Source organism: Perognathus longimembris, chromosome 16, assembly GCF_023159225.1.
Source record: "Perognathus longimembris pacificus isolate PPM17 chromosome 16, ASM2315922v1, whole genome shotgun sequence".
NCBI classification, from domain to species: Eukaryota; Metazoa; Chordata; class Mammalia; order Rodentia; family Heteromyidae; genus Perognathus; species Perognathus longimembris.
Window position 1 is genome coordinate 58,393,901 of NC_063176.1, and position 13,960 is coordinate 58,407,860.

The 13,960-nt window shown below is 51.2% G+C and overlaps 1 protein-coding gene across 1 annotated transcript; it reads left to right on the top strand.

The window, feature by feature from the left end:
• Positions 1-8,149: 8,149 nt before the first annotated feature.
• On the top strand, positions 8,150-12,001 carry LOC125364788 (spondin-2). Its single transcript, XM_048364476.1, has 6 exons — positions 8,150-8,400; positions 8,846-9,071; positions 9,522-9,745; positions 9,865-10,056; positions 10,614-10,788; positions 11,330-12,001. Exons 2-6 carry the CDS (start codon positions 8,849-8,851, stop codon positions 11,512-11,514), a joined length of 999 nt encoding a protein of 332 aa, XP_048220433.1. The 5' UTR covers positions 8,150-8,400; positions 8,846-8,848; the 3' UTR covers positions 11,515-12,001.
• Positions 12,002-13,960: the final 1,959 nt, after the last annotated feature.

Consider the following 13,960-nt stretch of genomic DNA (forward strand, 5'->3'; position numbering starts at 1 on the left):
CCCGAACATGGGTTATTGAAAACTCTGCAACTATTGTGTTAACTGTTCATTTCACCCTTGATTCTTTCCGTTTTTGCATCTTATATTTGGAGATCAGTTTTCTCAGTGATCCCAATTTATAGTGGTTAGATCTGCATCTTCTCAGTGGGTTTATCTGCATGCCATGTCCTTTTCTGGTGGAGTCACAACTTACATTTGTTTTGGCCTCATATTGGTACAATTAGTTGAGATTTCTGCTGGTTATGTGCATATGTTCAGCAATTCTTTTCTTTCAATTTATGCATATCTCCAAATGTGTCATTTGTGGGTAACGTATATTTATAGACTTTTAAAAATTCATGCTTCTATTCATTCCCCCCCAGGTAGTCTTTTGCCTTGTTGTTGAGTCTGGTCTTGAATTCCTGGGATCAAGAGGACCTCTGCCTTCTGTAAAGCACAACATTCAGTTCACTTCTCCTTAATTTTTAATTGATGTTAAGTTGATACTGAATCATTAGCTGGTGACAACAGAGTTAGATTTGCCACTTGTTATGCGCTCTCTGTATGTCCTCTGTAGGCATGGGCCTGGATATGCCTATTTCCTATAGTTACTGGGATGACAGGTGTGCACCATCTGTGGAAATGGAACCTCACAGTTTTCTCTTTTTTTTTTTTTTTTGCCAGTCCTGGGGCTTGAACTCAGGGCCTGAGCACTGTCCTTGATTTCCTTTTGCTCAAGGCTAGCACTCTACCACTTGAGCCACAGAGACACTTCTGGCATTTTCTGTTTATATGGTGCTGAGGAATCGAACCCAGTGTTTCATGCATGCTAAGCAAGCACTCTACCACTAAGCCACATTTCCAGTTCCTCACAGTTTTCTTCTAGGTCTTACAATTGTTTTTGCCCAGGCTGGCTTTGAACCCCAGTCCTCCCATTTTCAGCCTCTCAAAGTAGCTAAGATTACAGCTGTGAGCCACCAACACTTAGCTACTTAAAATTCTTGTTTTGAAGAACTGCTTTTTTGTAAAGCTGTATCATTTTGTATTCCTATTGATAATGTACAAGTGTTCTAAGTTCTTTACATCTTTGCAAATACCTTCTATTGGCTGTTTTTTCCAGAGCAGCTATCTAAATGAATGTAAGATGGAATGTTTTGTTTTGTTTTTGGTGGTACAAGGAGTATCCTGAGCTCAGGGCCTTGTGCTCGCTAGGCTGGTATGACACTACTGAGCTATAGTTCCAGCTCTAGTTATTTCTAAGATCAGCCTTGCTTTCTGCCCAGTGTGCACCTGAGCTGTGATCTGGCTTCTTACTATGGCTGGGATCACAGGCACAAGCACCGTGTCCAGCTCCCCTCCAGTGGGATAGAAGGTGGTTTGGAACTGTGATATTCACAGTCTCAACCTCTTATGTAGCTTAGGATAGTAGATACATACCACTGCACCCAAGTAGGGGTTGAGAAGTAGTTTCATGAACTTCTCTTCCAGGGCTGGCCTCAAATCATGACCCTCCCAAGTAGCTAGGATTACAGGTGTGAGCCACTGGCACACTGGTTGTCTTGTGGTTTGCTTTACCCTAGAGAGAAGTGACACTGGGCACATTTCCATGTGCTTATTGGCCATTTGGATAGACTTTTGAGAAAAATGGCTCTCCAAGCTTTTGTTCATTTTGTCTTCTTGTTGCTCAGTTCTGTATATTACCTGCAGGCAGCAACAATCTCACTTCTTTCCAATTTAGATGCCTTTACTTTTTTTCAATTGATTGCTCAGGCTAGAACTTGCAGTCGTGTGTGCAATCAAAGCAGTGACAGGGGCATCTTGTCTTTTTCCTGACCTTCAAGGAAAAGGTTTGTCTTTCACAACTGAGCATGGTGCTTGCTGTCAATTTTTCATACATAGTTTTTATTTTGTTGAGGTAATTTCCTTCTATTCATGGTTTTCTTTTTTAATTATCAAAGCCCAAACTTTCAAATGCATTTTCTGAATCAACTGAGATGACCATCTGGGGTTTTCCTCCTTCTGTGAATGCGATTTTTTTGGTTGTTGGTCACGGGACTTGAACTCAGGGTCTGGGTGCTGTCCCTGAGCTTTGGTGCTCAAGGCTAGTCCTCTACCACTTTGAGCCACAGCTCCATTTCCAGTTTTCCGGTAGTTAACTGGAGATAAGAGTCTCACCAAGTTTCCTGCCTGGGCTGACTTTGAACTGCGATCCTCACATCTCAGCTTTTTGAGTAGCTAGGATTACGGGTGTGAGCCACCAGTGTCCAGCTTGAATGCAATGCTTTATGGTGACCTGTTTCATATCCATAGCCCTCCTGATACCACTCCATGGCTGTTTTGTACCCTGTTCCCTACATTACTGTCTTTTTGTGTGTGTTAAGCTGATTTTTTTAAGTGAAATGTTTAAATTCCTTCTCCATTGCTTTTCACATATCTTCTAGTTATGTTCTCTGCGGTTTTCTTAGGATTATGCTTAACATCTTAAAGTTACAGTGCTCAAGTTAGAATTGTTACTAGGTTAACATCACTAGTCCACACAACTGTGCTCCTTTATAGTTCTATCCAAACCTCTGTTCATCTCACAAAATTAATCTTCATACAGCGATTACCTCAAATCATAGTCTCAAAATTATTTTAAGTGCATTATTCTCTTAAATTATGTATAACATAATGTGGAGTTACATATTGAAGTTATAATAACACTAGCTTTCAACTAATGCTTTAAAAAATGAGTCCAGGCATCTGTAATCCTAGCTACTCAGGAAGATGAGATCTGAGGAAAGCATTCCAAAGCTAGCCTAGGCAGGAAAGTATGAGACTCTTATCTCCAAGTAACTACCAAAAAGCTGGAAGTGGAGCCATGGCTCAAGTGGTAGAAAGCTAGCCTTGAGCAAAAAAGCTCACTCACAGTGCCCAAGCCCTGAATTTAAACTCCAGGACTGGCACATTTAAAAAAAAAAGATTTAAGAAGCCATTTAGAACACAAAGGAATAGTGTTACAAGCCATTACCACAAAGATATAGTCTGTAATATCTGGATTTATTGTCATGTGGAGCCACTAGGTTTCTCCTGGTTTATAGGCATTTATAGGGCAGATATTTCCTTACATGTCTGGAACCAGTAAGTTTTCTGGTCTTGTTCATGGGCTTTCTATGAATATCGGGCTAGGTTCCCAACACAATTCCAGGCCTCACTTCTCATTTGTGCAGAGCCTCAAGGTCAATCAGAGGTCAGCATCAGGACCTACTCAGATCTTTCCTAAGCACACAGTCCTTTCAATACACCATGGCCTTCTAGATTCCAGGAATATGTTGGAATTTTTCAAGCTCCCTGTGGACAGCCCACTTCCTAGCTTCTCAGAGTTTTTTTTTTTTTGGGGGGGGGGGGCAGAATTGGTTTGTTGTATGTCCCAACAGTTAGCCACCTCTGTAGGCAACTGCAGCTAAATTAGGCTTTCCACCAGGGTGAATTCTGAATCAAGTCCAATTCAAACTGCTTCCCAAGTGGGTACTCCCTGGGAGCCTCCAAATAGGTCAAATAATGATGGCTTTTTGGAAATGAGACTTTGAAGGAAGTCCAGTCTCATTCTGTCCAGTCCTGTGGCTCCAGACTACGGCTCTACCATGAATTCAGAGTGTTTCCAAGGCTTACCACAGAGCTGGAGAGAGAGGATGGGCTTGGTGGGAGTTAAAGCACAAGACATTTTATTGTTGGCTTTTGTTTTTAACCCAAATTCTCCCATTTTCTTTATAAAGTAAAATAACATCCTCAAGACTGCTGTACGCCTTCAGTTAATTTTCAGAGTATTAAAAAATCTGTTCTGATATATATAATTTTGCCAGTTTCTTGCTTTGATGGGGAGTCTTTTCAGAAGCCACTTTTGCTGAAGTCCTGGAAACTCAGGTTGGAAGTAAAGAAACACCATAGCAGATGTCACTGCGGGTGGTTGGGCCCACTTGGAAGGAAGTCAGATGTTGCACCAGGGGGCGAGGCTGCAACAGACCCTTTCCCAGCCTGTGTCTCAGCAGGCCAGGGTGGCTGGTGGGGTCGCTGCTCTAACCTGGGTAGACGAGTTGTTGGCAGGTTCTTGCTCCTAGAGACACGACTAGGCTGTGGGCTCCTGTGGGCTGAGTGTGCCCCCACTTTCCCTTAGATAGAGCCAAGAAGGGCAGCTGGGGGTTGGCTATGGGTGCTGTGTCTGGGTTCACTCTCATTCTCCTTCTAGGTGCTTTTCCAGATAGCAGAGGCCATAAAGAGGAACTCAAGACTGACTGGAGGCTGGACCCAGCTTAGCCTCCAAATCAGACATTCTCTGCAAAACCTGGCCTGGAATGGAGGCATGGGAGAGAAGAGGGTAAGGGCAGCTTTACCCCTCCGCAGGCTCCTGAGCAGGTGGGGCCAGTAGCCAAATCTTCTGCCCAACAGCTGTGTAGCTCTGGAAGTCAGGCCTGGAAGCCCTGGCCAGAGTCTGCCTTGAGCCTGCTAATGACTCTGTGAGCCACTTAACACCCTGGAGCAAATCCCTGTCTGCTTACCCTGGTGGAGTGGATTTCCTCAGCTGCAGAAGCTCTGATTGAAAATAAAGCCACAATGTGTAGGGCATGGCCCTGCACTCCTCTGCACTAGATTGCTGCAGATTTCTCCCAGAGAGGAGGAAAGGGCAGAGAGGAGGGGGCACCTATAGGAAGTTTCTCTAGGTGAGGCAGCGAGGACCAAGGCCCTGGGGCAGGAGCAAGCTAGAGGGTCTCCCAGGAAAGCCAGAGAAGAGCTGAAAGGAGAAGGAATGTTGATGAGAGACTGTGTGGCCCCATTCCTGGGATCTTAGGCATAGGGCTGAAGCAGTCTTCGGAAAGCATGTGCACACAGATTACAGTGCTCAAGCATGGGGGCGGCCGAGTATGTGCTATGTGGGCCAGTGCGGTGAGGGGCAACGCAGCCCCCTGGGCAGCCTGGAGCCTATGAGCTCTGCAGGAGACAGCCTACGCCACCACCTGCACAGGATTGGGAGTGTGAGTCATCAGACACGGTGGTGGGGCTGCCCCTGCCCTGGGCAGGCCCAGAAAGAGACCTGGTTATACTAGGCCGCAGGGCTCTCTCTCCAGCGGAATCCAAACAGAACAGTGGAGAATGCCTGCCCCCTTCCAGGGGACTCTAGCACCCCTGGGGGCTTCCTGGGCACTCTGCTGCATGGCCAAGGCCCCAGACCAGGGGCAAGAGGGTGAAAACGCAGGCAGGTCAGGAAAGAATGCCCTGCCACGTCTGTCTATGCCCAATCTGCATATCGCAGACACAGCAGGGGGACCCACACCCACCCACCAGATCCAATTTGAGCAGCACAACCCCAGCCTCCACACCTACAGGCAGAGGGCATTTAAGCACACTCCAAGGGCTTCCAAACATTCAGTGTTAGCAACTTGTGAAAGTGGACAACGCCCCGGGAGTGTTGGTCCATCACTTACTCACACTCTACACCAACCTGGGCCACCACAGGGAAATGGTATTGACCCTGGGGCTGCTCTAGGGACGGGCAGTCCTGGGGCTGGCACAGACAGAGCCCAGTGTTGGCCCTGAAGACACAGAGCCTATAGTTTCAGCTCCTTCCAAGCTCCCTTGGTAACCAGGTTGGCCCAGAGCCAGAGTGACCTCCAGAAAGGCCTGGCCTTCAGAGGACCTGGCAGAGGTGTCAAGCAATTAAGAAAACATTCACTGGATTGGGGATGCCTCAGGCTACTGGGGTGACGTCAGTGTCTCTATCTCTAGAGATACTCAGCACCTGTTTAGTGAGTGAATGTGCCCTGTGTGCACAGAGGAACACTTTTGTTTGTAGGGATGCTCTACTGCGGCCCTCGGTGGGAGATAGGGTACAGCATCCTGGTTATAGAAGAGCCAGAGGATCAGAGGTCCCCGGAAAATCTGAAAAAGCAGCCATACAAACTGACTCCTTGCCTCAGCACAGAACCGGCTCTGAGACCCCAGCCTACCCAACCAAAGGAGCCACAGGGCCCAAGAATTAAGCCCACCCGTCCCCAAGCTTCCTTGTGTCCCCGAGCTCAGAAAATGATCCTTCCCATGTCCCCTCATGTTTGAGAATTTTCTCAGACATGCTTTTTAGGGGGATACTCCTACCATCGATGGGCGCTTACTCCTGGCCACACTCCCACCCGCCCTTTTGGAGGCAGTCCTGGGCACCATGGCTGGAGCCTTGCCTGGGGCACCCAGGCTTCCCTCCCCACCCGCCGCACATCCTGGCTGAGTGCTTGGCTGCACAGCTTTCCTACGGTGGGCCTGGGAGAAGAGCCTGCTGAGGCCACGAGGTACAGGGAAAAGCTGGACGAGCCCACAGCATCTTCTGGCTTGCAGGATGTTCCAGGCTCACATCTACTTCCAGTCTCCAAACCAAGACTCAGCCTTTTCTCCAGGAAGCCCGAGTTCCTTTTGGAAGAGAAGAGGCTAGGCACACTCACTGCGGCGGGAGCTGGGACTCCACGGTGCTGGCAGGATGGACTAGGAAGAGGTGCTAGGCATCCTCACACGTGCAGACCTCCCTCCTGCCCGGAAGGCAGGAGCGCCCACGGGAGGACAGCCCACAACCCGTGCTCATCCTGGCCCACCCCTCCCTCCTCTGCAACCTCACAGTCACTGTGAAAGCCTGGCTCCCAAGACTCAGTCCCACAGGGTGGGCACAGTGCTCGAACCCACTGCTCTGCAGGAAAGAGACCTCCAAGTTCTTAAGTTAGCATGTGTGGGGAGCAGTAGAGACCCACCCGGGCAGGCAAGGTCACAGCCATCCCCTAAGACCATGGAGTGTTTTCAGAGTTGTTTCCAGCGGCCAGTACTATCTGGCAAAATGGAAGAAAGTCTTTTTCTCAATATCCAACGCAGAGATGGACATCTGTCGCCAATTTCACGCATACGTTTTATAAGATTAACTGCAGGAGTAGATGTTCAAGTCTCTTCTCTTAAGCCAGATAATAAAACGATTTGCCTACATGCACAATACATTTTTAAGGTTATTTTGAAAAAAATAACTTTTAAAATAAGACTGTATGCTACTTGTGTTAATATGAAATATAATTTTGTTACTTTTAAGTGGCACATTAAATGTTCTGAGCACTTGCTATAGTACCTATCTGTGGAGACAGCCTGCTTGAGAAAAAGCTCTCTGGAGTCCTCAGTGACTTTGAGCAGAAGGCAGCCTCTGAGGTCAGAAGCTTGAGAAGTGCTAGCCTAGAATTTGCTTTTGGCCTCAAGGCCTGGAGTCTAAATACTGTGCTCATTTACCACTCTGTGGCTGTGTTGTTTATTTGAAATACTGGTAGACCATTTGCTTTTGTTTGCATTCTATGCTTGTAGATTCTATTTATTCTCCCTCCCTCCTTCTCTCTCTCTTTCTCCCTCCTTTCTCCCCCCTCCCCAAAATGTGAAACATTAACAATGTTATAAAAACTGGAATGCATTTTGTTTAAACTTAAAAGCTCCCTAGATTTTCTGGAGAGCGGAGACAGCTGTCCAGGATTGAGCAAGCTTTCTCTCCTCTTCTCTGCAGTTCCTAGACCCCATGGCTGGGGTTCTGTAAATATTTTTCCTGACATTGAACAGCAATAACTTCAGAATATATTAGCTTGTCAAAGGAGGGGAAGTGGCCCGGAGCCCGGGGCAGCTTCTCTACTGCACCGACTCCTGAGAGGAGGCACAGAGGACAAGCCACACCAGGGAAGGGTCCTGTGGAGGGTGGAGCCTTTCAGTGGCTCATGCCTGACCCCTGAGCACCCATGGCCTAGTGCTGATACCCTCTGGGAGGGAATCACCCCACATGCCCTCAAGCCAGTACTCCCTGAAGTTTTAGGGGCAAAGAGACCACTGTGTTTGGCTGGAACCCAGTACCACAGAGGCCAGGGATACTGGGGCTGGGACCCTGGGGCCTCCCCAGCCCACTTCTCACATTTCAGGTCAGGTGGAGAACAGAGCTCTTCAGGACACACCTACAGCAAGCCCACTTCCATAGCCCCTGGCCTTGGGCTCCCATCTCTGAGTACAGAACTCCTCAAAGCATCCACAGCTGGGCAAACGCTGGTTAGGGGAGGGAGAAGGAGGGTGGAGGACAAGAGGGAGGGAGAAGGAAAGACAAAGAGAGGGGTGCGGCAGCCTGGCTGAGGGGCGGGGAGTGAGCTCAGCAGGAGCAGGTCTACTGCAGTCAGCCCTGTGGGGAGGGCAGAGATCACAGATCTTCAGGCTTCCCCACTGGGAGGGAAGCGCTCTGTCCCTAGTCCCAAGCTCGGTCTGCCACTCTGAGGCAGGTGGCCGGTCACTGAGCAGAGGCAGTTGGGCTACAGGAACTGACATTACGCATAGAAGCTCTGGACCAAGCACTGGACCAGCCACCAGCTCCAGCTCTACAGTCCACCTCCTGCCTTCTGCCTGGTGAGTACCCTACTGTGTGTACAGGGGTCCCTGGCACACAGCACACCCCAAGAGGGCCCAAGTCTCCTGGAACTCTCCCCAGGCCAGAAACCTTCAGTTCTAGGATGGAGACCCACCTCAGGCACTGGCCGGATGGCCTTCTTCAAACAGTACTCCTGTTCTGCGCTTTGCTGCTCTGGTCCTGGCCATGGCAGTGCATCCTGTTCCCTTGTAGTCCTGGGGTTCCAGGGTGGGTGGAGGGAGCCACAGGGAGCGGGGTGCCTCCTCTGGGTAACCCCCCCGCCCCCCCCACAAGCTGCCCTGCAAGCCCTCAACAGGAGAGCTCAGTGAAACAGGGGCACCTCACCTGCCTGGGAGGGCCTGCAGGTCTTTTCCTGGACCATGTGGGCTGGGGAATCTGGGGACGGCGAGTGCTGGCACTGGTGCTGCTCCTCCTCTGCTGTAGGTGATGGAAAACCTGAGCGCCACGGCTGCCCCAGGCAGTGCTCTCTGGGCCCTGCTCTTGGCTACCCTGGGCTCCACCGCAAGCCAGCCACTGGGGGGAGAATCAGTCTGCACAGCCCGCCCTCTGGCCAAGTACAGCATCACCTTCTCCGGCAAATGGAGCCAGACAGCCTTCCCCAAACAGTATCCCCTGTTCCGACCCCCTGCGCAATGGTCCTCCTTGCTGGGTAAGGGCAGCCTCTCCCCACCTCAGCCCAGGGCGCATTTGTTCACTCAGCTCCTTTGACGCGACCTTAGACCTTGTGGGAGGGCTAGGGTAGGGGAAGTGGAACCCTGGCAGATGTGAGGCTCTTCCCTTTGGGTCCCTCTCCTTGGATAAGACTACTTCAAGAGATACTTGCTGAACACCTACTGTGTGCCACCAGGGCAGGGTGACCACAGTTATGCACAAGACTGGCTGGACACTGGTCACCCAGCTAGGTGTCCTGGCCCTTCGTAGATGCAACATGACACTGTCCACATGAGGAGGGAGTAGACAGAGCTCCCTGCCAATCCACCAGGAAGCTGGTGCTCTGGAAAGGAGAGGCATGGTGTCCACAGGGCGGCCAGCTGGGACTGAAGCTGAGGGCCAATTGCCAGTACCGGCGGGCTGCTCACACAGCAAGCTGTCCTCACAGGGGCAGCTCACAGCTCTGACTACAGCATGTGGAGGAAGAACGAGTATGTCAGCAATGGCCTGAGGGACTTTGCAGAGCGTGGTGAGGCCTGGGCACTCATGAAGGAGATTGAGGCTGCAGGAGAGAAGCTCCAGAGTGTACATGCGGTGTTCTCAGCCCCCGCTGTCCCCACTGGTACCGGGCAGACCTCTGCAGAGCTGGAGGTGGAGCCCAGGCATTCCCTGGTAAGCTGTAGGCTGCAGTGTGTGTGCGTGCGTGTGTGTGTGTGTGTGTGTATGTGCGCGCGTGTGTGTTGGGGGATCCCTGCAAGCTCTTGCAAGCTGAGCCTTCTGACCACACACAGGTGTCCTTTGTGGTGCGCATCATCCCCAGCCCTGACTGGTTTGTCGGCGTTGACAGTGTAGACCTGTGTGAGGGAGGACGGTGGAAGGAGCAGGTGGCCCTGGACCTTTACCCCCATGATGCAGGGACTGACAGTGGCTTCACCTTCTCCTCCCCCAACTTTGCAACCATCCCACAGGATACGGTGACTGAGGTGAGTTGTCCACGGGCCCCTGTCCCCTCACTCTGTGCTGTACACACTGGCCTGGGTGTGAGGGCCTTGTCAGGGGACAGCGTGAAGGCTTTCATTTGCCCGGGAAGACCTCTGGAGACTCCAGTCTTTGGCTGCTTTTTGCAGAAAGCTGTTTCTGGTGCCTGCAGTGAATAAGGGGGCTGCACTCCTGCCTTGGGTGTTGGCAGCAATACGGGGGTCAGCAGAATGTGGGTGTCTAGCAGAGCACTCCCTCCCAGCCTCTGTTTCTAAGGCCCTACTTTGTCTGTTGAGAAGACCATTTGCACCCTGCCTGGCTCATGAGTGCACAGACGTGGGCACCAGAGCGCTTCTGCTGTGCCCCGGGTGGCCTCCATGGCTAGCCCCTGCCCAGGACCCAGGAAGAGGCTGCACTGTACAGATCTGGATGTGCTGCATGTGTGTCACTGTGGTGGGGTTGGAGGGTTTTCTAGCACTGCCCTGCACTCGCCCCGTGGGGCCATATACACAGAGGAGGATTCTCAGAGCCTTTGCCAATTCCCCCTTCTTCCTCCACTCAGATAACATCCTCTTCTCCCAGTCACCCGGCAAACTCATTCTACTATCCACGGCTGAAGTCTCTGCCTCCAATTGCCAGAGTGACCCTGGTGCGGCTTAGGCAGAGCCCCAGGGCCTTTGTTCCACCGGCCCTAGACCTGGCCAGCAGGGGCAATGAGATCGTTGACAGCCTCTCAGGTAATGTCCAGCTTCTCTTCTCTGGCATGCTGCAGGTAGACAGGCCATCACAGTGGAGATCTTGTGCCTGTAATCCTAGCTATTCAGGAGGCTGAGATCTGAGGACTGATGTTTGAAGCCAGCCTAGCAGACAAATCTGAGACACTTACCTCCAATGAATCAACAGAATGCTAGACTGGAAATGTGGCTCGAGTGGTAGAACCCTACAGGGGGACAAGGTCGTCTAACTATATGGGCTGTATGGGTCTGTGTAGCAGGAGGGCTGAGCCACAGCCGCCATGGCCAGCAGGGCACCAGCCTCACGATGCCACAAGGCAGGTGAGGGCTCATTTCCCAAACCCTAGGATACCACTAGAAAGGACACCAAAAGCTCTGCTGGGTCACTAGGGTGTTTCTAGAGGCTGTGGCAGCCTGCTGAGACGGCATGTGCTCCCTTCCCACCAAACAGAAGGGAACATATGCAGGGGTGGGCTCCCCTTCCGTTCCCTCCATGCCTCCTTACTCCGAGGCTCACATGGTAGGTCTTCCCTGTGCTTCCCAGGTCCAGAAACACCACTGGACTGCGAGCTTTCCCTGTGGTCATCCTGGGGACTGTGCAGAGGTCCATGCGGGAAGCTGGGAACCAAGAGCAGAACTCGCTATGTCCGTGTCCAGCCTGCCAACAATGGGACCCCCTGCCCCGAGCTCGAAGAAGAGGCTGAGTGTGCCCCTGATAACTGTGTCTAAACCCAGATCTTTGGGCTCAGGTGTGGTCACAGAGGGCTCCCAGGAGGCCAACGACTTGGCTGGTTTTACATTATCCTCAGGCTAGGCTGATGGATGCTCCTCGCACTGAGGCCTTCTGTGGCAGGCAGGGGACGTCGGTGAACAGGCTCCTTCCACAGACAGATTAATTCCCGAGGCTCACAGGTCTGCCCTAAATTATGTCCCTTGTAATTTATTACTGTTCTGGGAGGCTGCCTTTGTTGCAGAGAGTGTACACACACCAGTGCAGGTCGAGAAGGCACCCAGGCCCAGGAGTTCCACACCCATGTGGTTGTCAGATACCTCAGACCCACTGCCCCTGCACCCACTCCCAGGATGGCCGCCACCTCTGTGCTTCTCCCAGCATTCAACGGGGCAACCATGCGAGAAATACAAGAGGGGCAGTTTTGGAAATGGCATTTTACTGATCTCTCTGCATCTGAATAAAAGCGATCTGTTCCTGACAAACGTGGGAGACTGTCCTTGTACCTTTCCTGACGCTGAGGTGGAGAGACACTTGGGTATGAATGGAGAGGGAAAACACATTCTCCAGGTGCTGCAATGTCATGGCTCCAAGGTGGGGAGAAGGAGAGGGTCCCTGGACCAGAGGAGAGGTGATGACTCAGAAGCCAGAGGTCTGCATTACAGTAACATAAAGGATTATGTTTGTTCACCTCAGACCCCAGTGCTGGCAAGAAGTGACAGGAACCCCAGAGCAGCACCTGGAGAACAGCCACAGCCACAGGGACCCTCATTCTGTCCCTTCCCACAGAGGAAGCAAGTGCTTCTCCAGAACCTAACCTCAGGGTCTCTGTCCTCAGATACCCGGGGTGTTAGCTTTCTGTAAAGGTGACAGATACTAGAGATAATAAAATAGTAAGATTTATTTTGAAGGTAACTCTGAAGGCTTGAGTCAAGGGTCTGGTGGGCTACTATTGGATGGGGTGCATGTATTAAAGTGGGACGGGCACAGTAAAGTGAAATCATCCACTTCATGGCTGGGATGCAAGAGAGAGGGAGAGGCAGGGTTCAAAGGCATATGCCGCATGACCTAAGACCAAGGCACCATGCCGGGAAGCTAGCCCCCCGCCCCGGGCCTCTGGGGACATTTCAGCCCTCCATGGCAGCAATCCTCAAAGCTCACTCCATCTGTGGAGGTTCTTGACCTCCGCTCCCAAGCAGCACTCCTTCCAGGAGACTCCAGAACATCGCTCTGAGGACCAGAGCCTAGGCTAGCAAGGTTTGTGGGGGACAGTCCTCACTCCTCCTCCAGCAGCCTGGATGTGGAAGAGATTTCCTTTGTGCCCTGGGGGGGGATCCTGGTAGACCACTCTTTTGATTGGCTAAGACCTTTTCTACCCTTGATGCTTACTTAGTCAAATCCCATGCCTGCACTTCTATGATCCTTGAAAATCCTTAAACACAAGCAGAGCTAATGGGGTCATGAGTCTTGGCTTTAAGTTTTTCTTAAAGCTCCCTGGAGTGTAACAGCAGAGGGACTTGAAAGCAAGGAGAATAGCCGTCCTGTGTGCAAGGACGCAGGAGACATGAATTCACCAACCCACTGCACACAAGGACCCAGGAAACATGAATTCACCAACCCACTGCACACAAGGACCCAGGAAACATGAATTCACCAACCCACTGCACTCAAGGACCCAGGAAACATGAATTCACCAACCCACTGCACACAAGGACCCAGGAAACATGAATTCACCAACCAACTGCACACAAGGACCCAGGAAACATGAATTCACCAACCCACTGCACTCAAGGACCCAGGAAACATGAATTCACCAACCCACTGCACTCAAGGACCCAGGAAACATGAATTCACCAACCCACTGCACACAAGGACCCAGGAAACATGAATTCACCAACCCACTGCACTCAAGGACCCAGGAAACATGAATTCACCAACCCACTGCACTCAAGGACCCAGGAAACATGAATTCACCAACCCACTGCACTCAAGGACCCAAGGAATGTGAACTCATCAACCCACTGCACTCAAGGACCCAAGGAATGTGAACTCACCAACCCACTGCACTCAAGGACCCAAGGAAGGTGAACTCATCAACCCACTGCACTCAAGGACCCAAGGAATGTGAACTCACCAACCCACTGCACTCAAGGACCCAAGGAAGGTGAACTCACCAACCCACTGCCTTCAAAGACCCAAGGAAATGTGAACTCATCAGCCCACTACATGCAAGGACCCAAGGAAGGTGAACTCACCAACCCACTGCACACAAGGACCCAGGAAACATGAATTCACCAACCCACTGCACTCAAGGACCCAAGGAAGGTGAACTCACCAACCCACTGCATTCAAGGACCCAAGGAAGGTGAACTCATCAACCCACTGCACACAAGGACCCAGGAAACATGAATTCACCAACCCACTGCACACAAGGACCCAGGAAAC